Genomic DNA, 26,875 nt, shown 5'->3' on the forward strand with positions numbered 1-26,875 from the left:
AAAACTATTTGTTTTGGGAGGGCCAAACAGCAGTGGGCCTCATTCACCAATATCTTCCTAGTTTTTTCCTTAAATTCGTTCTTGAGAAAGGTCCTAAGAAAAAGTCTACGTCAAATTCGTGACATGTTCTTAAACCGCAGAGCTGTTCGCATCTTTGTTCTCTTGAGTGTGTGTAGATTCTGTTCTTACCTAAGAACAAATCCCAAATAAGAAAACACTGGTGAATGTCAGAATATTCGTAAAAACTATGTAAGTGGGTTTTGAGAAGAAATTTCATCTTAAGAATGGTTGGTGAATGAGGCCTATTTGTGTTTGTTTTTAAAAATTGAAATTTGAATTGAATGTTTTTTCATAGTATTGTCATAACATTACACTGTATTTTGTTACTAGAATACTTGAACACAATTTTAAAAGGGACAAAACATAAATTTAATAAGTATATAATGTTAGTATACATGTCTATACCGATGTGTATATGTGTATGTGTGTGTGTATATATATATATATATATATATATATATATATGTGTGTGTGTGTGTGTGTGTATAGAGAGTGGGTGAGGTGGCTTATTGACAGGCCAAATCAGAACTTCAGTCCTATTTCAAAGCTAAGAAATTTTGTTTTGAATGAGTGCTTCAAAGCAATTTTTTGGATTACATGTAAATTTAATATTGATTTTTAATCACAATCATTTTTTTATTGTCACTATTGTTTTGTTATCGTCTCATGTGACCATAACACTACATTTAGTATGCTAAAGTAAGGGATTAAAACTCACTCTTTAGCTACATGGTTTGATTAATTTGGGAAGAAAAATCGGTGTGCTCAGGCAAACCAATGACCAGTGGGCCAATGGACATGTACAGTTTCAGATATGAACATTAATGAGTTAAAACAGCCTGAATTGCACTGAATCTCTGAGCGACCCCAGCCTCACCAATCAGAGCGCTGGAGTAGAGAGTGGAGCTCCTTTCCGCCAGCAGGTGGCGCACTTTCTCCTGGCGCCTTCAGAACGGTAGCGGTTTATCTCCTACTACCTACCTATGTACCCACAATGCCTTAGACTCCGGCAAGGAGGATTTACAACCTCCTGAAGGCGGAGGCGTGTTGAAGGACTGCTGTCGGTGCTCGGCTCTGCTGGAGTCTCTCGCCTCATGAAGCGGTTTAGCCTCAAATAAGTTGTATTAGTTTTAAAGAAGCGCGATGGCAGCCGCGCCGGCGCTTTACTCGAAGGTAACACTACTGCACTCCTCCTCCTCCTCCTGTCACCATCTGTCCGTTAGAGAGACTCTCTACATTGTTGCTCGCTGTATTTGGCTCTGGTCTACTTCAGTGGCGCTAGTTTAGACGTGGTAAATGCGGTTAAAGTACTTTATAAGTCACTTTTTTAGTTGAGTTATGTTTTTTGGTCCATTATTAAAGGCGGAAGGATTACAACGGACATGTATGGCTAGTGTGTGATTAGCTTAATTCGTACTAAACCTCGCGTTAAACGCGGACTTTAGCAGTCATGTAAAGCTATACGGTGCTGACTGTGTAGTGTGTGTTACTGACACCCTATGAGAGCAGTTTGGCTTGTGGTGAAGTAAGACTTCAGTACAGCAGCGAAGAGGACAGGCTAGCCCCCTGAAAGACAGCCCCAGAGTCTTTAGTGACCATTCAGTCTACCTTCACTCACTTCACCTCAGGAGCATTTCGATAGAGTGGCATATTAAATCTGAATGTTTTCAGATGATTCTCCTTATACTTTCTTGATTTATACATATATACACATTTAAAAAGGTGCTACCAAGGGTTCTTTGGTCTGTGCTATAGAAAAACCACTTTTGTGTCCTGAAAGAACCGTGTTTGAAGAGATTTGTGAAGGTAAAGAACCTCTTAAAGGGCTAATTAACCTTCACATAATGTAACCTAAAGGTTCTGTCTCCATTATGTGGAGGTTCTTTAAACTTCGAAAAGGTTTTTCACATCACATTAACAAAAATGGTTCTCTAAACAAAGAACCATCCACTGAAAAGTTCTTTAGGGAATCAGAAGTGGTTCTTTAATGGCATCCATCAAAGAACCCTTTCTGGCACCTTTTTTGAGAGTGTACTTTTTACATGTTTAGCTTTGTCCCGTTCTGCTGGTGACAGAACCTGGACTGCTTTTCTATTATTTGCGCTTCTCTGGAGCTTTAGCGCTTTATTTTAGACCAAAAGTGTCGGTAAAATAGCACATGAACTTCATATTGCTGGTAGATGCTGGCTGTGCAAAGAAGTTCCACTGTAGTTCTGGTGGGAACTCAGTCCTCTTTAAACTGATGCTTGTATTTACTTCTCTAGTCGTTTTTAATAGTTGCTTTATTTCTTCTTCATTCATTATTTGGATGGCTTCTCTGTCCTGCTTTGTCAATCAGAACTATGTCTAAGATGTCGAAGGGCATTTAGCTAAAAACCTCGTGAACGTTTTCCTCCTGTAGTTTGCTCGGGTCTGGATTCCTGATGCTGTGGAGGTGTGGAGATCAGCAGAGCTCACCAAAGACTACAGCCCTGGAGACGCTGCTCTACAGCTACAGCTTGAAGATGGCACAGTGAGTTGGGGAGAAGAAAGCTACATTGTCTTTTTTTTTTTTAAAGCCAGTTGATAAATGCTGTTCTTGATGCACATAATTGTCCTGTGTTGACTGATCTAGGATGAGCTAATGAAACCTGATTCTACAACTCGATAGAGAGAGAACTATTGATGTTGGCTTTTCTTATTAATCATATCTTTAATACTTTTCATAATGAGTCGGTTTTGACTAGTGTGGCTGAGCGCTTGCTTTGCTCCTACTCCGGCCTACTCTTGTGAGTGCAGGGAAAATATGATGGCACCAAATAAGTCATTTTATCCATGCTGAAAGGGAAGATGACACAAAAGTGACGAAACGGATGTCACGAGGAGCAGGGTGGAAACGGTGATTTAGTTTGGAGTTTGCACATTTGACAAGAATGAGCAAGAAATGAATTATGAAAGATGGCAGGAAATCTGGGTGTGTGCATCCTCACAAATCGCTGGGCACTGCACTCACTCGTTAGTTTCCAACTGGCTTAGGAAACACTCATCAGCAAATGGAGGTGATGTATGTACTGCAATGAAGAAGTTGAGACTTGTGTTCCTGTCATGCCTGTAAAGTGCTGTAAATTTATCTGTGTCTGCAAATGTGCTGCTGATAAGTAAACCGCTTTGCATGTTGTACCCAAAACTTAACTGCCCACTGAACTGCGCCTGCAGACGAGATGCACTCTGCTGGAGCTCACTGGAGGTCACTCCATAAGTAGTGAAGTTGCATAACTAATTTCATAAATCGTACAAAAAAAAGTATAGTGTTCTAGAAATACTGATGATGCCTGCAATGTAACAAGTTTAGGAGAAGTTGTCACAACTCAGCAAAATGTTTTGTAAAATTGAAAAATGTAATTTATCCTGCGATATTTGTATCGTAGGATGTTTACAATGATAATGTTGTATTGCCCAGACTGCTTACCTATTGCTGTGATTTTTATTTTTTTTTTTCCCCCACAGGAGTTGGAGTATAAATTAAACCCCAAAGACAACACCCTACCCCCTCTCCGCAACCCAGACATCCTGGTGGGTGAGAATGACCTGACAGCGCTGAGCTACCTGCACGAGCCTGCTGTGCTGCACAACCTGCGTGTCAGATTCATTGACTCAAAGCTTATCTACACCTACTGTGGTGAGGCATCAACTGGGCTGTAGCCACATAGGCTTGAGCTCCGTGGACTGTAGACTTTGGAGTTACATTATTACACACTGTAGCTGTGTATATCACACGACACAGCAGTCCTGTGAACTGTAAAGTTTAGTTTGCCTTCAGATATCTGAGTGTGTAGAGATCCGCAGTGGCAGTAGAGCGGTGTAGTGAAAGTGAAGTCATAGTCAGTGTAGAGGAGGAATCTCAGGGTGGATCAGAAACTGAAACTGGAAATGGAAGTCTAGCCAGCTGTATCTGTGAACTTACATCACATTTCAGTCTTATGTCACTGAAATTTTCCTGGAGGAAACCTGTTTTTTTAAATGTCTTCTTCTAATTAGGTATCATCTTGGTGGCCATTAATCCTTATGAGTCTTTGCATATCTATGGAGAAGATATCATCAGTGCATACAGTGGGCAGAATATGGGGGACATGGACCCTCATATTTTCGCTGTGGCTGAGGAAGCCTATAAACAGATGGCCAGGTTTGATACGTTTTAGCTCTTTATGTTGTCTTCCTGTTAGGGTAGAGCATGGGTACAACCTGGACCTGGATAAGTTGATGACTGTGTTTCTTTTTTTCTTGTAAGAGATGAGAGGAATCAATCTATCATAGTAAGTGGAGAGTCAGGAGCAGGGAAGACTGTGTCTGCTAAATATGCTATGCGCTACTTTGCAACAGTCAGCGGCTCCTCCACGGAGGCCAGTGTTGAGGAAAGAATATTGGCTTCCAGTCCAATAATGGAGGTATGTTTTATATTAATCTGCTTATTTAAGTAGTTAAAAAACAAAGAGTGATTACAGTGATGGCTTGCTGTCCTAGGCCTTTACAGACCTGCCCCATTTCACATTTCATTACAGATAATGAAAATTGTGAATGTATTCTGAATAACTTGGAATGCAGCCTGAACTTACACTGTTTTGTGTAAATGTCACCAATGCCTTTATATCTAGGCCATTGGAAATGCCAAGACAACCAGGAATGACAACAGCAGTCGCTTTGGGAAATACATAGAGATTGGATTCGATAGGAAGTATCACATCATCGGTGCTAACATGAGGACGTACCTTCTGGAAAAGTCCAGAGTGGTGTTTCAGGTCACTGCTTTAATTTACTGACTTTTTTTTTCTTTTTTGGAACTCTTCTCTTTCAAAATATGAGTTTTCTCTCAGTCTCACTGTTCTTCAGTCAAAGATCTGGCACTCTCATTTGTGATTCAGCCTCACATAGACACAAAAATACCTCACTAAGGACTTTTTTCAGCTAGGAGCTTGTCATCATGTCTCGTGTTGGGCATCTTCAAGAGGAAGGCCCTTTTTTTACGGAATCTTTCGGTTCTGCTTTTAGTGAAATTATTGAAGAATCCCAATAATTCTAAAAAAATGCGAGTGTCTCTTGTACTATTAAAATTAGTTCTGTAAGCGATTAAGGAGAACCCACATTTGGCCAAATCAAAAACTTTAGAGATTCCTAAACTGCCTAACTTGATATAATTTAACAGCACAAATTCTATTTGTATTGTGCAGTTTTAAACAAAGAAAAATTGCTGACGGACTGACGAAACAAGGTCACCAATAGTGGTTCTGTAATAAAGCTCTATTATATCATATTTGTATCTCAGTAGACAATGTCTGTACTTAAAGGTTCTGTCCAAATGCTGTGTTTTGGAAAGCTCAGAGGAAATGTGGCAATAATAACCCAAGTTGAATTTAGCATTTTAGAAATTGAAATGCGTAATTTGTTGAGTGCTAGCTTTCTCATCGTCTCCAGCAGCACCGATCATATACTGATAAAAACAATCACTGATAAGCACTGAGCTAAGATTTGGAAAATTGGTTGAGATGTCAAAGTAAGACTAGTGCTTATTTTTTGCCTGTAAGCATGACTTTCCAGTCTCTCACATTAAAAGAAATCCCACAGCTATAATTTTAGAATGGTGGTTTGCTCTCTATCACCTGCTCTTTAACAAAATGTTCTGTTTCCCCATTGCAGGCAAGTGAAGAGCGCAACTACCACATCTTTTACCAGCTCTGTGCCTCTACCCATTTACCTGAATTCAAAGCTCTGCAGTTAGGTATGCGGCTGTTCTGTCTGACCTACAGGAATGCATAGCCTTTGGCGACCAGAGAGATTTTTTAGGCCCTTCGTTTTAAGAAAATTCTTGTGCACTCATACACTAGGAATACAATAACCTCAAACGATATTTTGTTGGTGGAAGAAAGTGATCACTTGTAATATCTGTGGTAATAATCTCGGTTATTTGTAATCCTCACTTTTCCTGACAGTAGTCAATTCTGCCATGATTTGTGTGAGTGATAAATACGGCTAAGAGTAGATCAACACTTTCTTGTTTGGATTCTATAGACTGCTTTCCATCATGCATGCCATGTTAACTTGTGCTCAGATCTGTTGCTCAGTTAATCAGAAATACTGCTGGAGATATAGGCAGTCTAGGAGGTTGTTTTATCCAGTGCATCAGCTTGGACTAGTTAGACTTCTTTGCCAGTTCTATCTGAGTAACCAGCCTCTCTCTGAAGGCAGCACGGATGAGTTTCACTACACTAACCAAGGCAAAAGCCCTGTCATAGATGAAGTGGATGACGCTCAGGAAATGCAAACCACCCGGAGGGCTTTCTCGCTTCTGGGTAAAAATACTCTCACTTTTTCTCTGTTATAGTAGAGCTGTTTGCAGCTGATGTGGTTTTTGTAGTCTCATAGTACAATAACCTAGAATAATATTAGGTTAATTGCATTCATGTGAGGAAAATTTGTTTTCACATTAATCTTTTTTTTTCCTTTGCAGGAATTCATGAAAGACAGCAGATGGATTTGTTCCAAATCTTGGCCGCAATTCTTCACCTTGGCAATGTGGAAGTGACTGGGAGAGGCTCAGGAAATTGCAGTGTTTCTGTGAGTTTGGGGCAGAGAATACAGCTGCACCACTGAACATGCAGCATAGACCTTTATGGTGTGTATGGTGTTGTAGAACAATATTTTAAAGCGACAGTTTGGTAGAAATTCAAATTTACATGATTTCTCCCTTAACCAACAACACATGCTGTCAGCTAAGACATGTTTGGTGTCTGAAGTTTACTTCTTTAGTTTTGCATGCTTTGTGACTTATGTAGCTAACAAGGAAGTACAGCTCCTACCCCACAAGTTAGCATTATGTAACCTGCATGCCGAAATCATCACAGACTTACCCTTCAGACCACGTACACTTGTTAATTAATCTGAAATAGACTTGCTTTTATGGTTTCAAACACTGTTGTCAATAAGAATCTATACAATATCTATAAAACATTTCATTGCAGAGCTAAAATTACTAATCTTGAGGCCTGCTATTTTATTTATTTTTCTCTGTATCCATTTCAGGCTGAAAACTGTTACCTGACTGTGTTCTGTGAACTGATGATGGTGTCTTGTGAGTCCATGGCCCACTGGTTGTGTCATAAAAAACTGAAAACAGCCACAGAAACCTTGAACAAACCTTTGGCCAAAACTGAGGCTGTGGATGGCCGTGATGCATTGGCAAAACATATCTATGCTAGACTTTTCAACTGGATAGTCAGCCAGATCAACAAGGCTCTGCGTTCGTCTAGCATGCAGCACTCCTTCATTGGGGTGTTGGACATCTATGGGTATATAAAGGATTTTCACATGCTTGCATCATTAAGTACAGTTTTATTTTGTAATTGTGAGCCATTTGTTGTGCTGACAAGTCGTATATTTTATGGTCCAGGTTTGAAACATTTGAAATCAACAGCTTTGAGCAGTTTTGCATTAACTATGCCAATGAAAAGCTCCAGCAGCAGTTTAACTTGGTGAGTGTGGCATGTGTTGTGTGGCGTTTCTTTGCTCCGCATGAATGAAAACGTTTACTATTTCCAAAACACCTCAAGCCTGTTTGTATCATTGCTTAGCCAAAACGTTCTCTGTCCAGCACGTGTTCAAACTGGAGCAAGAGGAGTACTTGAAAGAACAGATCCCTTGGACACTGATTGATTTCTATGACAACCAGCCATGCATTAACCTGATTGAGGCCAAGATGGGGGTGTTGGATCTGCTTGACGAGGAGTGCATGGTAAGCATTCATTCATTAATTCATTCATTCTCTGTTTTCTGAGATGCTACATTGTTCACTAGTTCATTCTTGCATTAGGTATTTTAATAAAATTAACAAGTTCTGATAAATGCTTAAATAAATGAGTGCTATGTTTTATCATTAGTGTGGTCATTTTCATTTCCTATCCTGCCACAATCTCTGCAGATGCCAAAAGGATCGGATGACTCGTGGGCTCAGAAGCTCTATAACACCCACCTGAAAAAGAGTGCTCATTTTGACAAACCACGCATGTCTAACAAGGCCTTCATCATCCATCATTTTGCTGACAGGGTGCGTAAACATGTCAGCATAAACCAGATAAAAAAATTCTTGTTTTCTGGCTTTTCTGTATTGCTTTTTTTCTGTCTTTGATTCTGCTTCAGGTGGAGTATCAGTGTGAGGGGTTTCTGGAGAAAAACAAAGACACGGTGAATGAGGAACAGATAAATGTGCTGAAGTCGAGTAAGGTTTGTGCAGCCCAGCATGGCACTCCTAGATTCTTTATGCAGCCATCATGTAGTTCTGCTTGGAGGCTTTGCTGAGATGAAGTTTGAGGAACATGCTGCAGCTTGTGGGTTTTTTTTTGCTGATGTGTTAGCTGTTGGATTCCACTTTGTGTTGGATGGATTCCTCCCTCCTGGAGTGCCTCCTCATTCCTAAACCATTGCCATCTGGTGTTCACAGTAAAAGCAAAATAAAAGATATAATAATAAATAAATTAAGAATATACTTGGCAAAATTGGTGCAATTATTGCTATTTCACTCTATACCATTTCTTTGAAGGGGGTTCTATATATTCTAATATAGATAGGGAAGTAATCTTTTTAGAAACATTGTATGTAATGAATTACGTTACCCACAGTGGGTTATGTAATAAGACCAGGATGTGTTTTAAAGGGCGCATATCATGGAAAACTGCATTTCCTTGGATTTTTAAATAAAGAGTTTGATGTAGTATGTAAAGTTTGTTGAAGTTTTAAAAGGTTCTGTATGCTTCCCAGGTCATATGTGGAAACTGTGCTGTAGATACAGTTCGTTTTAAACTCATTGTTTTTGTGATGTCATGAGAACCAGCTAATTTACATATATCCACCTGTTCAGCCTACAGCAGTTTAGAAAAAAAATTAGATTTATTGCTATGCTTAAAGGTATTGACATTTAAGCTGCACTTAATTTTCACATTAAACTATGTTCCAGTGTTAGCATGTGGTGTGAGTTTATCTTTGAATCTGCTCATGTTTTAATGCCTCTGCCTTTACATTCCTCTATTGCAGTTTGCGTTTCTGCTAGAACTTTTCCAGGAAGAGGAAAACACTCCGTGTCCTACGGGCACAGCAGCATCTGGCCGCACAAAGATAGCACGAGTGGGCCAGTCCCTCAGAGAGCACAAGAAATCTGTTGGTTTACAGGTTTGTGGGATGATCTTACACTGACTTTTCATTTTCTTCAATGTCGTTTCATTTCTGTGAGTCTGTTTTTAAAATATCTTGGCTCGATTGAAGTACATTTCTTTTTTACTCTATTTTAGTTGATACATTTTTCATCTCCTCCTTCTGCGTTTTAGTTCCGGAACTCTCTGAATTTGCTCATGGACACCCTGAATGCTACGACCCCTCATTATGTGCGCTGCATCAAACCCAATGATCACAAATCTCCTTTCATGTTAGAGCCCATTCATATTTTCATTTTAGATATGTTACTTCATAAAAAAAATATCTTTTCCTTATTTATTACAGCATGTACACCTCCACTTTGCAGGATGGACCCCAGTAGAGCAGCACAGCAGCTGAGAGCATGTGGAGTTCTGGAGACTGTCCGTATCTCAGCAGCAGGCTTTCCATCCAGGTTCATCTCTCTAAAACAAAAACACTTCACATTGGTTATTACTAAAGGCTTAAAGCAACAGTTTGGTGAAAAAGCACAATTTCCTCCTTAACCCAGATGTATGTAGCTAACAAGTTCAGTGCCATGAAAAACAAAATTTAAATTTTGTTTTGAGATCAGAAACAGTTAAGTGTGACAAATGTGGAAAATGCAAGAAATAAGGAGAGGACAAATACTTTTTCACTGCACTGTAATGAAAGCTTGTACCCCACCAGATAGCATTGTGTCAACTACATAAATCATCACACATACACTTGCTTCAAACTGTTTGAATTGAAGTAATCTCAAACAGACTTTCTTAGGTGAACTTTGACAGTGTATGATATAAGCATGAACAAAGTTCAGGCTTCGAGATGGCTACTACAACTGGTTTTAGTTATGTGACATACTTTTTTGTTAATGGCTTTGTCAGGTGGACATATCAGGAGTTTTTCGTCCGGTACAGAGTGCTGATGAAACAGAAAGATGTGCTCTCAGACAAGAAGCTGACATGCCAGAATGTTCTAGAACAGCTGATACAGGTAACAAAAATGCTGTCATTAAATGTAAATATTATAGGTTTTATTTTTCATTCTTATTTTCAAAATAGCATATGTCGAATGGTCATGTGAAGATTTTATGGACATTGTTTGTCTCTGCAGGACTCGGATAAGTATAAGTTTGGGAAGACAAAGATCTTCTTCAGGGCAGGACAAGTGGCATATTTAGAGAAACTGCGGGCTGACAAGCTTCGTGCAGCTTGTGTCCAGATCCAGAAGACCATTCGCTGCTGGCTCGCTCGCAAGAAATATCTGCGTCTGCGCCGAGCCACAGTCACCATCCAGAGATATGTGCGGGGACAGCAGGCTCGAGCGTGAGTACAGGGAGACTGTTTCGCTTAGTTTTGCGTGTTACTAGTTGTATCTGTATTTTACCGTAGGTTGAGGTTTATTGATATAAATCTCCAACAGCTGAACGAATTAGTAGCAGTTTATTGACTGGTTGATTAGTAACAGGGCTTTCTGTTTGTTCTGGACAGCTTGTGTAAGTCCTTACGGAGGACAAAGGCAGCTGTGGTCATTCAGAAGTACCAGCGTATGTGTGCAGCCAAGCGACTGTACCAGCGGAAGCGAGCTGCAACAGTGCTTCTTCAGCGCCTGCTACGCGGCCACGCTGCCAGACTTCGGCACAGACAGGTATAAAAAGGCTCCCAGTCATTAACATATTCAGCATGATAATGTGAGTGAAGATATAGTTCCAGAGTCAGTTTTCTGGATGCAAATTATGTCTTGTGTAGGTAACATCAATAGTGATTTACCATGTGAGAAGACTTTTTATTCTACAGCTGAGCATACTGCCTGTTTTCATTTTCAGTTTTTGTGATGAGAAAATTCCTCACCATTTAATTTATGCTTTTACCTGAGTTTAAGAACTGTTCAATTATTTAAGTTGGCTTGGCATGTTACCATAGCAATGACCTAGCTACACCTTAGCAACCACCTAGAATATTATATACTCAGAAAAAGAGTAGTCTTTTAATGCTCCGTTTTGCTCTCTGGTGACTGATATGGTCATCCAACCGGATGAGTACGACTAATCATTAACACATGTATAACTGGTCCATAGTTGTAACTACTTCAGAATGTTAGAGTTTAAAACATTCCCCATAAACTTACTATGTTCGTGTGTTTCCTGTTTAGCTGCGATATGAGCAGAAGGTGGTGGTGGTGCAGCGCTGGGTTCGTGGCTGGCTGGCGCGGCTGAGGTACAGACGGACCGTACAGGCTGTAGTGTATCTGCAGTGCTGTGTGCGCCGGATGCTGGCACGCCGAGAGCTCAAGAAACTCAAGATTGAAGCACGGTCAGTCGAGCACTACAAGAAACTCAACGTTGGCATGGAGAACAAGATCATGCAGCTGCAGAGGAAAGTGGATGATCAGGTATGTTTCACTGTTCACTGTTCAAAGTAATACCATGGTTTTAAAGATGATATCAGTAAACAAGACTCCCTGCTTAGCCGTAAACTTTCCTGAGTGTTTCACTTGTGATCCTGTCATCAGCATAAGGAGAACAGGGAGCTGTTGGAGCGCTTGATTGTGGTTGAGAGTAGTAGCGCGTCTGAGTTGGAGAAATTGCGCTCCCAGATAGAGGCCCTACAGGGAGTGGAGGAGAACGCTCAACGTCTTGGTGACCAGGTGTCCACCCTAGAAGAGGAGCTGGGATTGACCCGTGAGGAATTGGAGAGGAACAGAAAGGTAGGATGTTCTCTGTGAAAAATGGAAGTGGATTTTGACATTACTCTATTGTAGGTCTGGCAAACTTTACCAGTTAACTTTACAGTTAACTTTAAACATAATAAGACTGTAATAATTTCAATACGGTTTTAAAAAATAGAATTAGAAACAGTCAGAATGTAAAACTGTATTGATGATATGGCCCCTGCCTCAGGGCCAATGCTGTGTACACACCCATGGTTAATTGACTGGACTTTTTTTTCTGTAGTCACTTAAATTCTAAATTTAATTCTTAGGATTGTGATTGTTAGAATGCTGGAGATCGAAACCAATCTGTGTGATATGTATTCTAAAGCTCTAATAGAATCAAGACATTTCTAATACAAAACATCAAAAATCAAATACAGTCTTTACCTGAAATTCATAAATTGCATTGAACTTGAAAATGTGTCATTACACCCTTAAAACATTATTATTCAATAGTGACAAAATGTCAGCTTTTATTAGCATCATCAAACTCTTTCAGTGTTTATAGTAAATGACCAAGATGATGTAGACCAAGTCAGACATTACAGTTTTTCTGGTAATTAAAAAAAACTTGAAAGCTCTTTCCTGAACTTGCTTTTTCAGTTTCCATGGTTTGTTGTGAGTATTTAGAAAATGATTTGAAACTTGTCAAGGTCATTGAAATGTCTCAAAGATAGTCTACAGTAAACACAGTAGTGACTAACACCCAAGAGTTTCTTCTCTGTGGTGTCACAGATGGTTGAAGAGTTGAATGAGAAGAACAGTCTTCTGAAGAGTGAGAAAGATGAACTGAACATGCTGATAAAGGAACAGAGCCAGCAGATTACTGGTAAGTACATGTTTTTGTGGTTTTGTGTTTATGGTCACACCTGGTTAAACATATGATCCCTAAAAATGGAACTTGAGACAGCCAAGACATTCAACAGAAAGGATAAAAACAAGCTTAAAAGAAGTGCACTTGGTAAGTGTGCAGGTGTAGAAACAAAAATTTTCTTGTGGAACTCCTGCTGGACCTGTTGTTGGGGAGATTCACATTTTATGGTCTGAAGATGTTTCTGCTCTGCAGGTTGTTTTTGGCCATGCTAATCTTGCTTGTAATAGAGAATCAATTTAAAAATGTATTTGTTTAAAATTTAGTTTTCTGAGAGTTTCTGGTCTTCGCAGGCCGAATATCTTTTGTCATTTGATGTAAAAGGTAATTAAACTACGCACAGAACAGCATCAGCGTACAGGGTTTTGTGCTCATTGTTGGCTCAGTTATCTGACAGCAAGGGACTTGAAGGGGCATTACAGGAAATGTGTGATAGAGTGAACATACACATTAAATACACAAATCCAGTTTCCTAAAAAAGTTGGGGCAGTAGGTAAAATGCAAATAAAGACAGAAATCAGTGATTTATAAATGTGCTGTGGTCTGTATTTGAACAAAAATGAAGACAAGATATTTTAATGTTTCATCATATCAGCTTCATTGTCTCTTTTGTAAATATGCATTCATTCTGAAATGGATTCCTGCAACGCATACCATAAAGGTTTTTTTAAGACTGGGAAAATGTGAAATGTTTAAAAATCTTGGGTATAAAAGGAGCATCCAAGAGAAACAGAGGCATTTATAAGTAAGGATGAGTCAGTGCTCACCGCTTTGCCAAAAACATGTCAGCAAAAAATACAGCAGTTTAAAAATAATGTTGTAGCCAGGGAGTGCAAGGATTTGAGGGTTTTAACCCTTTTGTGTGCATAATATCATCAGAAGACTCAGAGAATTCTGGAGAAATCTCTGTGCATAAAGGATAAAGCTGAATTGCACTGATGCACGGTGGAAAGGTGTTTTGTGGTCTGACAAATAAACCTTTCAGATTGTTTATGATAAATAATGGATGTTGTCTTCTCTGGTCTAAAAATGAAAAGGACCATCCAGATTGTTACCTGCATAAAGTTTCAAAGCCAGGGTCTGTCTGTCATGGTATGGGAGTTGTACCTAAATATCAGGTTACTTTAAAGCTGTCATTTTTACCCCTACTAAATACACACCTTTTCACAGATGAGCTGCAGAAAGACTATCAGGAGTGCATTGAACATCTGCAGACAGATCTGAATGAAGAGCGGACTCGCTACCAGAACCTTCTGACTGAACACCTCAAACTGGAGGAGCTGCATGCTGATCTGATATCAGAGAGAGAGGCTGCAGCAGTAAGGGCCATGCATTTATAGACATTTATAAAGCACATAATGTTCTGATATTTCTGTAGCCTTAAGGCTGTTGAAAGAAGAGGGGAAAAAATTCCATTGCCTCTGATCTTTTTATTCCCAGAATATGTCCAAACCTGGTCACGTAAGGACAGACTCTGCTTACAGCAGCAACGAATCACAGTATACTCACTGCTCTGAGTTTACAGGGTCAGAAGTCAGCTTACAGGGTCAAGAGGTGAGTGACCATCTGCACTGTTTACCTATTAAGACTAAAACTCTACTTTATGCTTTTTTACATTAACAGTTGCCACTGTACACATATAGAGGAATGCACTACAGATCAGTGCATTTTGTTTCTGAAGGTCATTACTTTTTCATGAAGTTTTGTAAGGAAATAGAAACAGGTTAATATGTGATCACTGATTAGTGCCTGGCAGGAGTTGTAGTCACTCTACAGTGACAGCAGAGTGCAAAGGATGGAGACATCAACACACATAGAAGAATGGAATAGTCCTATTCCGAAAGATGCAGAGAACTTTTCGTCTGCTGTGCTAGCCATTCTTCCTGCTGTGTTCCCCAGGAGGAGCTGCAGGGAGCTGTAGACGTTGCTCTCCTGCTGAAGCTGCAGAGGCGAGTGGCTGAGCTGGAGCAGGAGAAGCTGAACCTGCAGAGTGAATGGGACTCCAGAGAAGAGCAGCTCCAACAGGACCATGTCAAGGTACCCACTCACTGAGGAGAATAGAATTGAGCTGAGAGACCCACTTCTGGAGTTCTCCAGGCTCAAAAAGCATTGTGTATAGTAATTGTGACACACATAGATTTGAGGAAAAATGTTTAAGATAAGGTTTTTCTTTTAATAATTGTATTTCAAAGAAAGATGAAGTTTTTGTTAAATTTGAATAGTTTGATAGTTTGAATAAAGGATCAAAAGGATAAGCTATAAAGAATGTTTTTACAGCCCATTGTGCACATTGTTTACCAGGGGTGCCAATATTTGTGGAGGGCACTATATTACACACAGCATTACAACACATTCTTTTTTGTATTCAGGAACTGGGTGAGTGTCGGAGAACATTAGGAGCTGAGAGAGACTATGAGGCACAGAAGGTAAGTCTATATCTAGGTGTTTATATGGTACCTGCAAGCCAAGTTTAAGACGGGTATAGCTCATTGACTAGAGTAGTAGTAATTTTATTAGTATTACATCATTTGGCTGCGGCTTTTGACTACTTTGGCTGCCGGTTGGGACCCTTACCCTTGAGTAATCTGTATATAAACGCCTCACTCAAACCAGAAAAAAATCATATTAGAGATGCTACCATCCAGGCTAAAGTGTTTTGACTGCTGAAATAGCATAAATTGTCTGGTGTTTCACTTCCACCAGCGGCAAGAGCTGGAGTCAGACAATAAAAGACTGAAGAAGGACCTGAATGAGCTGCGAGTGTCTCTGAGTCTGGGGAAAGGATCAGGGCGGGCATCCCCTGGAGCCCCAGCCTATAATGTTCTCCTTGAGCAGCTAAGCTCCATCACTGAGGAACTGGAAATCCGAAAGGAGGAGGTGCTTCTTCTGCGCACTCAGCTGGTCAACCTGGAGGCCTTCAAATATAAGGTGAAAACATGAAACAGAGACAGATGTACTCACTATTTACATACACATAAATTCTATTTGTATTATTTTGTTTATTGGGTTAAATTCTAATAAGCATTCAATTGACTACGGGGCGAAACTATGTAGTGTGTTCTTTTTATGCAGAGGCAAAGTGTGAGAAAGCAATAAGACTAGCTCTTTATCTTAAAGTGGTCTGTAGGAGAGCCTTAACGATGTCACACATTGCACGTGCACTGCTAAACTGTGCTATGAAGCAAGACATCAGGCTGATGAGATACAGAAGTTGGTGATATATAATTACTGCACTGCCCCATTACTTTTCACAAGCCCAGTATTTCTTCCACTTCCTTATTGGCTCATATACAGTACATTTTGCTGTTTCAGGAAGCAGCAAGTGAAGGCGACTCTGGTGAAACCAGTAGGTATGTCCTCCACCACATACTCCTAACTAACCAGTTACCACATATTCCTCTGGTGTTTGTGACAGATCAGTGCTACAAATACACACAATAGTCCCAACAGCCAATTCCTTCTTTATTTATATGCCTGTGTATCTCTCTGTGCTCAGATCCCCCACTCTGGATCTGCATGAACTGAATGAGGATGGAGAGCTGTGGATGGTATATGAGGGCTTGAAAGAAACTAATAGGTAGGCTGAAAGGAATCAACATGCATATGCACACACACACTTTTACATCTACAATATAGCTGCTCATTTTATACTGTAGCCCATGTGTTTTGCAACATGTTCCAAAAAAGTAGTGACAGGAGAATGTTCATCATCTTTCCTTTTAACAACACATATCGCTTGGGAACCGAAGGCACCAACTGATCCACTTTTTTGTCGTTCTTCCACTATACAACTCTTTAGCTGCACATGTACATCTACCATATAGCTGCTCATTGTATACTGTAGCCCATGTGTTGCTGCACGATTTATCACCCCCTCTACCCAGATATCATTTGAGTGGTGGACCAATGTCAGTACAACAATGACACCAATAGGCTAGTGGCATGTTAAGGCCAAAGCGCATCAACCAGACAAACGCCAACAAGCAGAAACGTTTGGTTGGTGTGCCATACACGTGATTGATTTTTGGGAGAATCTAAACCGTCTCTCATCATTTACTCTAGTTCATCTGGTTTCTCAGTTCTTTTTCTGGACATTGTAAAGACAACTGAAAATATTAGAATGTTGGTGATTGTTGCAGAGTGTTTGGTGCTCTGGCTTGTAGTAGAGAAATACAATGGTAGAGTAAATGTCCAGCCAGCTCTGTGGCTGTGAGTCTTTCAGACCTAGTTGACCTTGTTATATCTAGGTAGAATACGTCTCCCTCTCCCCTAATCAATCTGCATGATGCTAACCAATGTGAGTGTGTTTTAGCTGGTGTAACAGAATTGTCAGTTTTTCTGAGCAAATAAACACTTACTGCCTTTTTAAATATTATTTTCTCAGGTGCCTTTTTTCACAGCACTGTGCAGTAGTCTCTACCTGCTTCACTCAGTATGTCTTTTTGTAGGTTGTTGGAGTCTCAGCTGCAGACTGAGAGACAGGATCATGCTGAGGAGCTTCAGGCTCTGAGAGCAGAGCTGCAGGCGCTGAAGGAGGAGAGAGACCAGCAGCAGCAGCTTCTCTCAGACACACTGAAGCTGCCTCAGGACGGTCGCAGTGCATGCTGCCCTTCAGCACGAGATCAGCCGCCTCACCCGCCATAATGTGGTGTGTGCAGAGTTTCTCACAGCTTTAATGATTAGTTTGTTCAGGGGCATGTTGATTTGGCTTAAATTATGCTCCCTCGATTATGGTCTTACATGTTGAATGAATGAAAGGTAAAAAGAAGTTTGATAATCATAGGATCTAATGGAGCAGATGGACAAACAGGACAAGACCATTCGCAAACTAAAGAAACAACTGAAGATGTACATGAAGAAGGTCGAGGAGTCAGGCCGTGAGTTCTTTTCAGTTAATCATAACGTTCAGTAAATCATAACTTTAAAAAAATTCTGCAGAATTACTGTACATCTAATGCATGTGTTTAAGTGACATTTTAATTAATGATTAATAAATTGCTTATTGCTTACTTTTTTAAACATATGCTAAAATAGTCTCAGTGAGGTGTACTTTTAATGTATGCAGAAGTCCAGATAGATCAGCCCATTCTAGAAAACAAGGCAAGTGAAGCACTTCCATCAGTCAGCATTATCCGCAAAGAGCGACACTGCCAGGGCATGCTGGAGTGTAGGAAGGTGGATGAGAGCAAACTGCTCAGGTCCCTCATAACAGGTAATGTACTCTGAACAGGAACTAAGATTTTGATTTAAAGGGTTTGTCTTGTACATTTTGCTGCTGTTTTACTATTTATTTATTTATGCATTTTAAACATTTTAGATGCCCTTGTGACCTTAGCATTTTGCATTTTAAATATCACATTGCAAAAAATGCTAATTTTTTAGACTTTGTTTCTGTACATAAGAACATTTGGACAATTTGAATAACAGATATCCTACTGGCTTCCCCCAAGTTGGTGAGGTGGTTTTACAGTCTGTTCCCATAACATATTCTAAGAAGAGTGGACTGTAGTTTATATCTGACTGTGCTGTGTTGTGGGACAGATCTGAAGCCCAGAGGGGTTGCTGTGAGCCTGATCCCAGGCCTGCCGGCCTACATCCTCTTCATGTGTCTGCGCCACGCCGACTACACCAACAATGACCAGCAAGTCTGCACGCTGCTCAACTCCTCCATCAACAGCATCAAGAATGTGCTGAAGGTGAGAGAGCACCTTCATTCCTAAATAGAAATGAAAAATCTATTTATAGATATAGACTGTTGTAAAGACTGAGCAATTCTAATATTACAGACATCTTTCTAACACTGTAAGTTACACTATGGGCAATTTATTGTGGTTGTCTATGTCTGTAGTTATTTGTTCAGTGAACCAGAAGACTTGCTGTGGAAACTGAGGAGGAGTGGAGCTCATTAGTGAAATGTTTGGCATTGTTCTGAATAGGAACTAGTATTGGCAGAAGACTGGGGGTTATAGAATGACATTTTGTGATAGCTTAGTTACTACAACGATAAATCATTGTTTTTAGATTTTCACAATTTTAATGAAGGATAAAGAATGAATTTGAGTGTTTTTGGAACTTGTCCTGTGTTCACAGAAAAAGGGGGATGACTTTGAAACAGTTTCATTTTGGCTGGCCAACACCTGCCGCCTCCTGCATTGCCTGAAACAGTACAGTGGAGAAGAGGTAGGGTGTGTGTTTGTGTGTCTAATAAATACAGAAAGCAGTGATTAATAAATTCTGTTTGACCTGTATTAAATAGAAAACAGTACAAAACACAGTATTTTATGTTGTACCCGATGTATTGTTTTTTTGTTTGTTTGTTGGTTGTTTTTTTTATTGGTGAATATGTGTTCATTTCAAATTTGATTCCTGAGTCATATTCCAAAAAGTAGTGACAGGAGAATGTTCATCATCTTTCCTTTTAACAACACAAGGCACCAATTGATCCACATTTTTTTGTCGTTCTTCCACTATACAACTCTTTAGCTGCAAAGCCGTACAGGGTTTTGTTGTTCTATTTTGTGCTTCATAATGCACCACATGTTTTAAGTGTGGGACAGATCTGGACTGCACTTAGGTCAGTCTAATACCCACACTCTCTGAGTATGCAGCCATGCTGTTGTAACACGTGGCTTGGCTTTGTTGTGAAAAAAGCATGGATATCCCAGAAAAAAAACATTGTCTAGAAGGCAGCATATTTTGCTTCAAAAGTGTATATATCTTTTAGCGTTATTGAAGCTTTCATAGATGTTTAAGTTACCCAAGCCATAAACTCTAATGCTCCCCATACTCTGACACACCCTGGCTTTTTTAACTTTTGCACTGGTAACACTTTTCTTCTTTGGCCTGAAGAACATGATGCCTTTTATTTCCATAAACATTCTAAAGCATTGACTTCTTGAAGTCTGTGGCATTTCTGGACATTGTTGACATATGGCTTCTGCTTTGCATGGTAGTCTTACCTTTACGGATGGAGTGATGAACGTGTTCATTGACAATAATTTGTCAAATAATTATCAATCCCATGTGGTGATTTAGGCCCCATCCCATTTCTTCTTTTTACCCCTACCCCTTGTTTTTGAGTGTCAAACTAACCCCTTGGAGTTCCAAGGGGTAGTGGATGAAATCTTGCCCTACGAAATGGGACAACCCTCAAATAAAAAAAAAAACAAACAAACAAACAAAACATTGCTTCATTATCAGCCTACTAGCGGTACTCTGTAGGCGACCCGGCCCATCTTCAGTGATAGCAGAGAAGGGAAAGTTCAGCAACCTTTACATTTAGGGCATCATATCCTTTCAAAGGGGGGCTATAAGACAATTATTTATTGTCACCCACCGCTAATTCATTGGTGATACGAAGCTGAAGTCAGCTATTCGCCAGCTTCTTGTTCGAATTCTCCCGTTCCACCTTAAATGAAGCTGCAGTTACATTCTGGCGCTTCAGGCGTCAACACTGCTGGACTATTTAAGGTGGAACCGGAAAGTTAGCTAGCTAGCTACCGAGACATTAGCATGCTATTAACGTTTTTTTATGCTTGCTATCAAGAAACAACCATAACACATTAAAATGACATTAAACTAAGATAATACGATGATTATCGTAATTTTTCAACTGAGAAAATACTCAGATTTGTGGGTTTCTCTGTTCACTCGTGCAGCGGTCTTGCCGGTTTTTCTTTTTTTTTTTCATAACACTCTGTTTGGAGTGTTGCCTCTGAAAAACCTCCGTAACTCTTCGCCCCACCCCTCTATCTCAACAAAAATTGGGACACCCTAACCCTAGACGTGAACGCTCAAAATAGAGGGCTAAGGGCTAAGTGGTAGGGGCAAGGGGTAAAATGGGATTGGGCCATAATCTCAGAAGCGTGACTGTGTTTAATCCATTACCTGTTTGAGCACTGGATTAAAGCATTCAGTATGGTATTCAGAATTTTTCCCAGGCATTCAGTTTTTTCTGTGTTTTTTGGGCTTGCCCATTACACATTTAAATGTCTTCTCCTTATACTTTTTTAAATACATGTGGATTTACAAATCACTGCTGTATTTCTTTGCATTTCACATACCATCTCAACTTTTTTAGAACGGAGTTTTGTGTATTCAACCCCTGACATTCAACCTCTGTTTGAATTTTCGTAGTCTTTCACTAAGCACAACACCCCTCAGCAGAATGAGCAGTGCCTGCTGAACTTTGACCTGGCTGAATACAGGCAGGTTCTGAGTGACTTGATCATCCAGATCTACCAACAGCTTATCAAGTGCATGGAGAGCGTCCTTCAGCCTATGATTGGTAAGGGCGGGATACCACTACCACAGAACTATTTAATAGCCTTTTTCTTGATTTTTCCTCCATTCTTTTTATTTTTTGCCAGACCGCTCAGTGGGATGGCCTAAAAGATGATTTCGCTCACTGACTGACTGACTGATGAACTTTGTTGAAATGCGCATGTGTGAGGAGTGTAGCTAGTCCTTACTTAGCCTGCCAACTGTCAATCGTCCAATAGAAGAAAAGGCAGCAAAGAGAAACAAAAAGTAACATAACTACATTAGCCTGCAGGGAGTGTAGCAGGGGCAGCTGCAGAGAGGAGAGGCAGCGAAATGTAAGGTAGCCGCCTAACACTGTGTAGAATGAGAAGACGGCGTCTTAACCCCAAGCACCGAGTGACCAAAGCCCCACACTGAGAAGCGTCAAGAGGCCGAGCCCCAAGCTGGGCGCCACCTTCTCATGCAGCACAGCATTAAGTAAGCTAAGGCTAATGCTGTTGCATTTCATATGAGTGTGTGTCCTTGCTCGAAATATTATGCTGTGGGTGTGAGCTGACAGAAAGTTTAGCGCAAACTGAGAGAGATTTCGTGGCTCCTTGACAGCTCTTTTTTTGGCCGATTGAACACATGAAATCAGCATTAGCCAAGGGCAAGCTGCAGGAAACAAAGGAAAAAAGAACACATAGCGTAGCAAGATTTTTAAGTGCAGAGTAGAAGAGTTTTATCAGTATGGACAGGCGTTTGTTATTCTAATGTTCAAATCCATAAACACAAAGTGTTTGAATATTAATGAGAAAACAACATATTTTAACTTTTCATCGAAAATGGCTCACAAAATGTAAATCAGACTAAGTGACGCAGAAGTAAATGGGGAGAGTAGACTCAGATTATTTGCTTTAAGTGAACATTCAACAAATTATAGTTAAAACTATAATGAGAACTGTGAGATTACTTTCCCTGGAAGCAATAAGTAAAGTGATCCCATTACAGTTTGAGTGAAGTAGTAATTTGTAATGGAATATTTTTGAGTAACTACCTCACCATTGGTCAGTGATGGGTCAGCTTCTTATTTTGGGGCATAACCATAGTTTTGTGTTCTTGGAGCAGATTGTGTGTCTAGCTAAAAACTAGACACTAAAAAATTGCTAGTTTTGAATCATGTGTTTGAGAGCTGGTGGGAGGTGTTTGTACATTGCTGCACCAAGCACTTAAATTGGCTTGATTGTAAAAATGCACATGCTGCTGCAGGCTTTATAATAGTAATACTGAACCCACAAGTAAGAGGTGTGGGGGTTTCAGGGGTGTCATGTACTGACAACTGTGTCCTCCTTACTTGTAAAATGGCGGCTACACCCTTGCAGAAGACAGAGTGTGTGGCCTGGCGGTCTCGCAAAACTAAGCTTGTGTGGTCTTGTTTACTTTTTTTACAACTCTAAACTTCTATGTTTCTCTGTTTGTTTCCACATTTTTGTGTTCAATCTATGCTTGTATTTTCCTTTATGCCATGTTTCTTTGCTTATGAACTTCTCCTTTTTTGCCTCCAGTGGCAGGCATGTTGGAGCAGGAGACCATCCCAGTAGTGTTGGGGCTGAAGCCCACAGGATTGAGGAAACGTACCTCCAGTTTTCCTGAGGAAAGCTCCTACACTCTGGACTCTATTCTGAAACAGCTTGAATTATTCCATTCCACTTTGCTGCAGCACGGCAATGACCCTGACCTCGTCAAACAAGTGGTCAAGCAGCAGTTTTATTTCATCTGTGCTGTCACACTTAACAGTCTGCTTCTGCGCAAGGACATGTGCTCCTGGAGCAAAGGGCTGCAGATCAGGTACCTACCACCAGGGGGCTCTACAGGGACATCTCATTTGTAGAGTCAATCTGGGCCAAATTTCTCAAAAACATCTTAGTGTTAAGATCATCTTAAATGGTAAAGAGAGTATTCAGGGAGATACTCGCACTACCATTTAGAATCACCTTTGTGCTGAGATGCTTTGTTTTGTGATTATTTTTGCCTCCTTTTTCTTTGTTTTTTTAATATATAAAAAATGTGTTGTAGAAGTATTCTAACCCCTTAAAAGTCATCAGATTCATCTGGATTATAAACGGTATTTTGATATTGTGTGTTTTGTATATATCTATATATTTTTTTTTTTTTATGGCCAGTTTTGTACTTAATAAGAGTCTTTATTTCTGCTCCAAACTTAGAACAAGGCTTTGTATACGTTTTATGTTAATGCTGGTGTTCGAAAAACAAAGAGATGGTTTTACGTTTGTGTGTGTGCAGGTATAATGTGAGTCAGCTGGAGGAGTGGCTGATGGATAAGGGAATTCAGGGCGGTGGAGTGCGGGAGATGCTCGAGCCACTCATTCAGGCTACTAAACTGCTGCAGGTCAATAAAAAGACTGAGGAAGATGCAAAAGCCATTGCCACAATGTGCACCGCTCTTACCGCTGCACAGGTAAAGTCTGACAACTCACGTGGGCTAGGCACTGTGATAGGATGATCATTTGCTTTGCATAAAGTGAAGTATATAAGTTGAGCTCTAAAATATAAGAAATGTATTTTTAATGTCAAGTCTACAGTACAGCAAAACTGTGTTAGGTTTTAGATTTAGAGATTTAAAAGGAATAGTTTGGCAAAAAGTAAAATTTACACAATTTTCCATTTAACCCAGTTGAAGCTGATCAGCCGAGTTTGATGTCTAAATTTTGCTGCTGGATGCCGGTAGTGAACCAAATATTTTCTGTAAATGCATCCTCAAAACTCCTCTTCACACGATCTATCCATATCCAGACGTTCATTAAGGTTGTGCAGACTTCATGTGGTTTAGAGGACAGTATTACTTAAGGTGAGCTATAAAAATGAACAAAGCTTCACTGTGTAGCGCTACGCTACAGTCAGACAAGTCACACAGGCATATGGACGCTATAGATTACGTCTGCAATTTTTCTTGTTTCTTTTCATAAATAACTGTGAATTGTATTTTTTTTAACTGAAGAATTTTATACATAGGAATAACAGAAATCGAGAACCTGATCTAGAGCCTATTTGCCCATGTGACACCTGTTGTCTAAAATTGCTACCCTGAAATTTTGTTCATTTTTGTAGTTTGCAGTAAGTCATACTTTGCCTTAAACTACATAAAGAATTCTGTGCAGCCCTAATGAAGATCTGGATATCGGGGAGAGATGTTTTGGGGATGAATTCATGGAAAAGATTTGTTTAGCAACATGAACCTCATAGCTTCCGTTTAAAACTAAAGAATCAAAATTTGGACAAAACATGTCATGGCTGATCGACAACATCTGGAGCACGTGTAAAGTTATGTGATTAAAGTGTTTTTTTTTGCACTGAACCATTCCTTTAATAAATTGTTTCAGAATAAAGCCTAAAACTTAGTGTCCGTTATATTTACTATGCTATTGTGCCTTTTGTCTCCAACAGATTGTGAAGATACTCAACCTTTACACACCAGTCAATGAGTTTGAGGAGAGAGTGTCTGTCTCGTGCATGAAATCCGTACAGGTGAGATGTTTGTGTCTGTATGTGTCTGTGCATGTGTGTGCATTAAGCCTGGGTGATATCACAAAATAATTACTACTGTCTATTTTAGTCTACGTGTTTTTAATGTTATATAACAGTTTTAATGAAAATCTAGAATAAAGCTTACGTTAACCCAACATCTTTTGAGAACCACTTGATCTGTCATTATAATAAACGTTACTGCAAACACGTGCGTTCATGAGCTTCTTTTGCTGCGGATTTGTGGTGACTTGCATGCAAACAGCGCTCCCTGCTGTAGAAACTTTAGACTGCAAGTGCTTTCCAAAGCCACATCCACATGCTTTCCACATAAAAACAAGGCGTTTTCCGTCATTACAGCAGTGTTTTCATAATTTCATAACCACCAGGACACTTAATCCGTCCAGAAAATACTGCACACCGGCCATAGACGAGGATCAGAGGAACTTTCTCTTCAGGTTACAGTTAACTTAGGTGCTCTTCGCTAACTTTATTCATTATAGCTCGTTTTTTTACTGCAGCGAGTCACCGAGAGGTGAGCGAAAGTTCCAAAGCATGTCAGCATTCATTTTCAGTTCCATTCACATGAAGTAAACAAAGGGGAATCTGTGTGGTAAAGCTAGCATCACAATGTGTAGCAGAGAGAAATAACACAGGCAGTTTCTTAACAAACCTCTCTCTCTCTCTCTCTCGTGCGAGAGCCCACACGAAAATCCCACTGTATTTTTAAAGCTGTTTAATGGTGTATATTAGTTCTCTCTGATTCTCTCTCTCAGTTCTTTACCAAAACACATCTCCATCGCGTCTGCAGATTACGTCTGCAATTTCTCTTGTTTCTTTTCATAAACAACTGTGAATTGTATTTTTTTAACTGAAGAATTTTGTAAATAGGAATAACAGAAATCGAGAACATGATCTAGAGCCTCCATCGCGTTACAATATTCATGTCCATCACTGACAATATTCAATTACATCACCCAATCGCGCAGGCCTAGTGTGCATACTTGTGTACGTGTGTGTTGTAATTTCCCTCTGTGTTTGCTTTCTACAGGCCTTGTTAAAGGACCGGCAGGAATCTCCTCAGTTGCTGATGGACAGTAAAACAGTGTTCGCCCATCACATTCCCCTTTAACCCTTCTTATGTGGCCCTGGAGAACATTCAGATACCCGCCAGCCTCAACATCAACTTTCTCACACGCCACTAAACTGCCTCCGCAGGGACGTCATGATTGGATTTTCTTGAAGCCAAATGAAATCTTCCATGGAACTAAAGTTAAAACAGAGGCTTTAGCTCTCAGTTTACGTTACAAGTAAGTTTAAAGAACCAAATTACAAGCAAAATGACCAAAGTTACTTTTATTTGCCTCAATTCCTCTATGGAATCTGTTCTGACCTGCTGCTCCAAAGTTGACAGCATCTGCTCTTGAAAACAAGAGAATGTGAAAACAATATTTCTGAACATAGTAACTTGAGCATGGTGGTTAATTCTCTCACCATATTCATGTGTATTCACCTTTTATTACTAAGCACTTAGTTCTGTAGAAAGGAGACTTTAATTTTTGAATGCACTTCACAAGTTTGTAGGGGATGTCTCTGGGTTTAGCTACTAAGAAATGAGTATGTTGCCTTAATGTTAACAGACGTTGAGTAGTCAACAGATGGTGCTGATGAGTATTTGGTACATTAATCTGTTCCTGTGTTGAAAATGTTATTTTTGTACAACACTGACTTGAATTGATGTCTGTGGTGGTCAGTTTGCCTCTTAAGTAAATGTAAACTCACTATATATTTGTACTGCATGAAGTTGGGACAGTGTTATATGGAACATGTTATTATGCTCTTAGCCTCTGCTTTTTCTTAGTTAACCTGTAGTTTTAATATCATTTAATTTCTATTGTAAGTCTTTGTGCCCAAAACCCAAAAGGTGTGGGTTGGAAATGGAATGGAAAAGGCTTCGACCAGCGCATAGGTGATTTAGATATTTATTTTATTAAGTTATTAAGGATTGTTTATTAAACAATAATTAAGCAAAGGGTTTTGCACCCATATATATGTACATATGTGTGAGTAGGAATATTCAGAAAAAAGAGAGCAAACTTGACAAGTTTGACAGTGTTTTAATGTTATTTAAAGTAAAACATAATTGTTTGTTTAAAAATAAAAGTTACAAATGAAAGCCTTTATTTTTCCCATTCTGTCATTATTTAAGTATCTGCTATTTCTACAGTAGATAATCAGAATCTTAGAAGAGCA

At 39.7% G+C, this 26,875-nt stretch overlaps 1 protein-coding gene across 1 annotated transcript; it reads left to right on the top strand.

The window, feature by feature from the left end:
- Positions 1-1,010: 1,010 nt before the first annotated feature.
- Positions 1,011-26,755, top strand: myo5ab (myosin VAb). The gene is given in 42 exon segments (XM_036576474.1): positions 1,011-1,233; positions 2,462-2,572; positions 3,547-3,718; positions 4,078-4,222; positions 4,328-4,484; positions 4,692-4,835; positions 5,731-5,812; positions 6,276-6,383; positions 6,542-6,648; positions 7,114-7,379; positions 7,481-7,562; positions 7,682-7,822; positions 8,009-8,134; positions 8,227-8,310; positions 9,118-9,252; positions 9,408-9,505; positions 9,602-9,688; positions 10,140-10,248; positions 10,369-10,580; positions 10,746-10,902; positions 11,407-11,646; positions 11,767-11,961; positions 12,703-12,796; positions 14,009-14,157; positions 14,279-14,392; positions 14,738-14,875; positions 15,208-15,264; positions 15,542-15,766; positions 16,151-16,188; positions 16,335-16,415; positions 17,287-17,434; positions 17,436-17,486; positions 17,622-17,715; positions 17,904-18,050; positions 18,380-18,534; positions 18,929-19,018; positions 20,975-21,125; positions 22,645-22,927; positions 23,384-23,558; positions 24,545-24,625; positions 25,674-25,733; positions 25,735-26,755. Coding segments are annotated over 42 exon segments (5,412 nt in total). The 5' UTR covers positions 1,011-1,203; the 3' UTR covers positions 25,828-26,755.
- Positions 26,756-26,875: the final 120 nt, after the last annotated feature.

The sequence above is a fragment of the Colossoma macropomum genome, unplaced genomic scaffold (assembly GCF_904425465.1).
Source record: "Colossoma macropomum unplaced genomic scaffold, Colossoma_macropomum, whole genome shotgun sequence".
In the NCBI taxonomy this organism is placed as follows: Eukaryota; Metazoa; Chordata; class Actinopteri; order Characiformes; family Serrasalmidae; genus Colossoma; species Colossoma macropomum.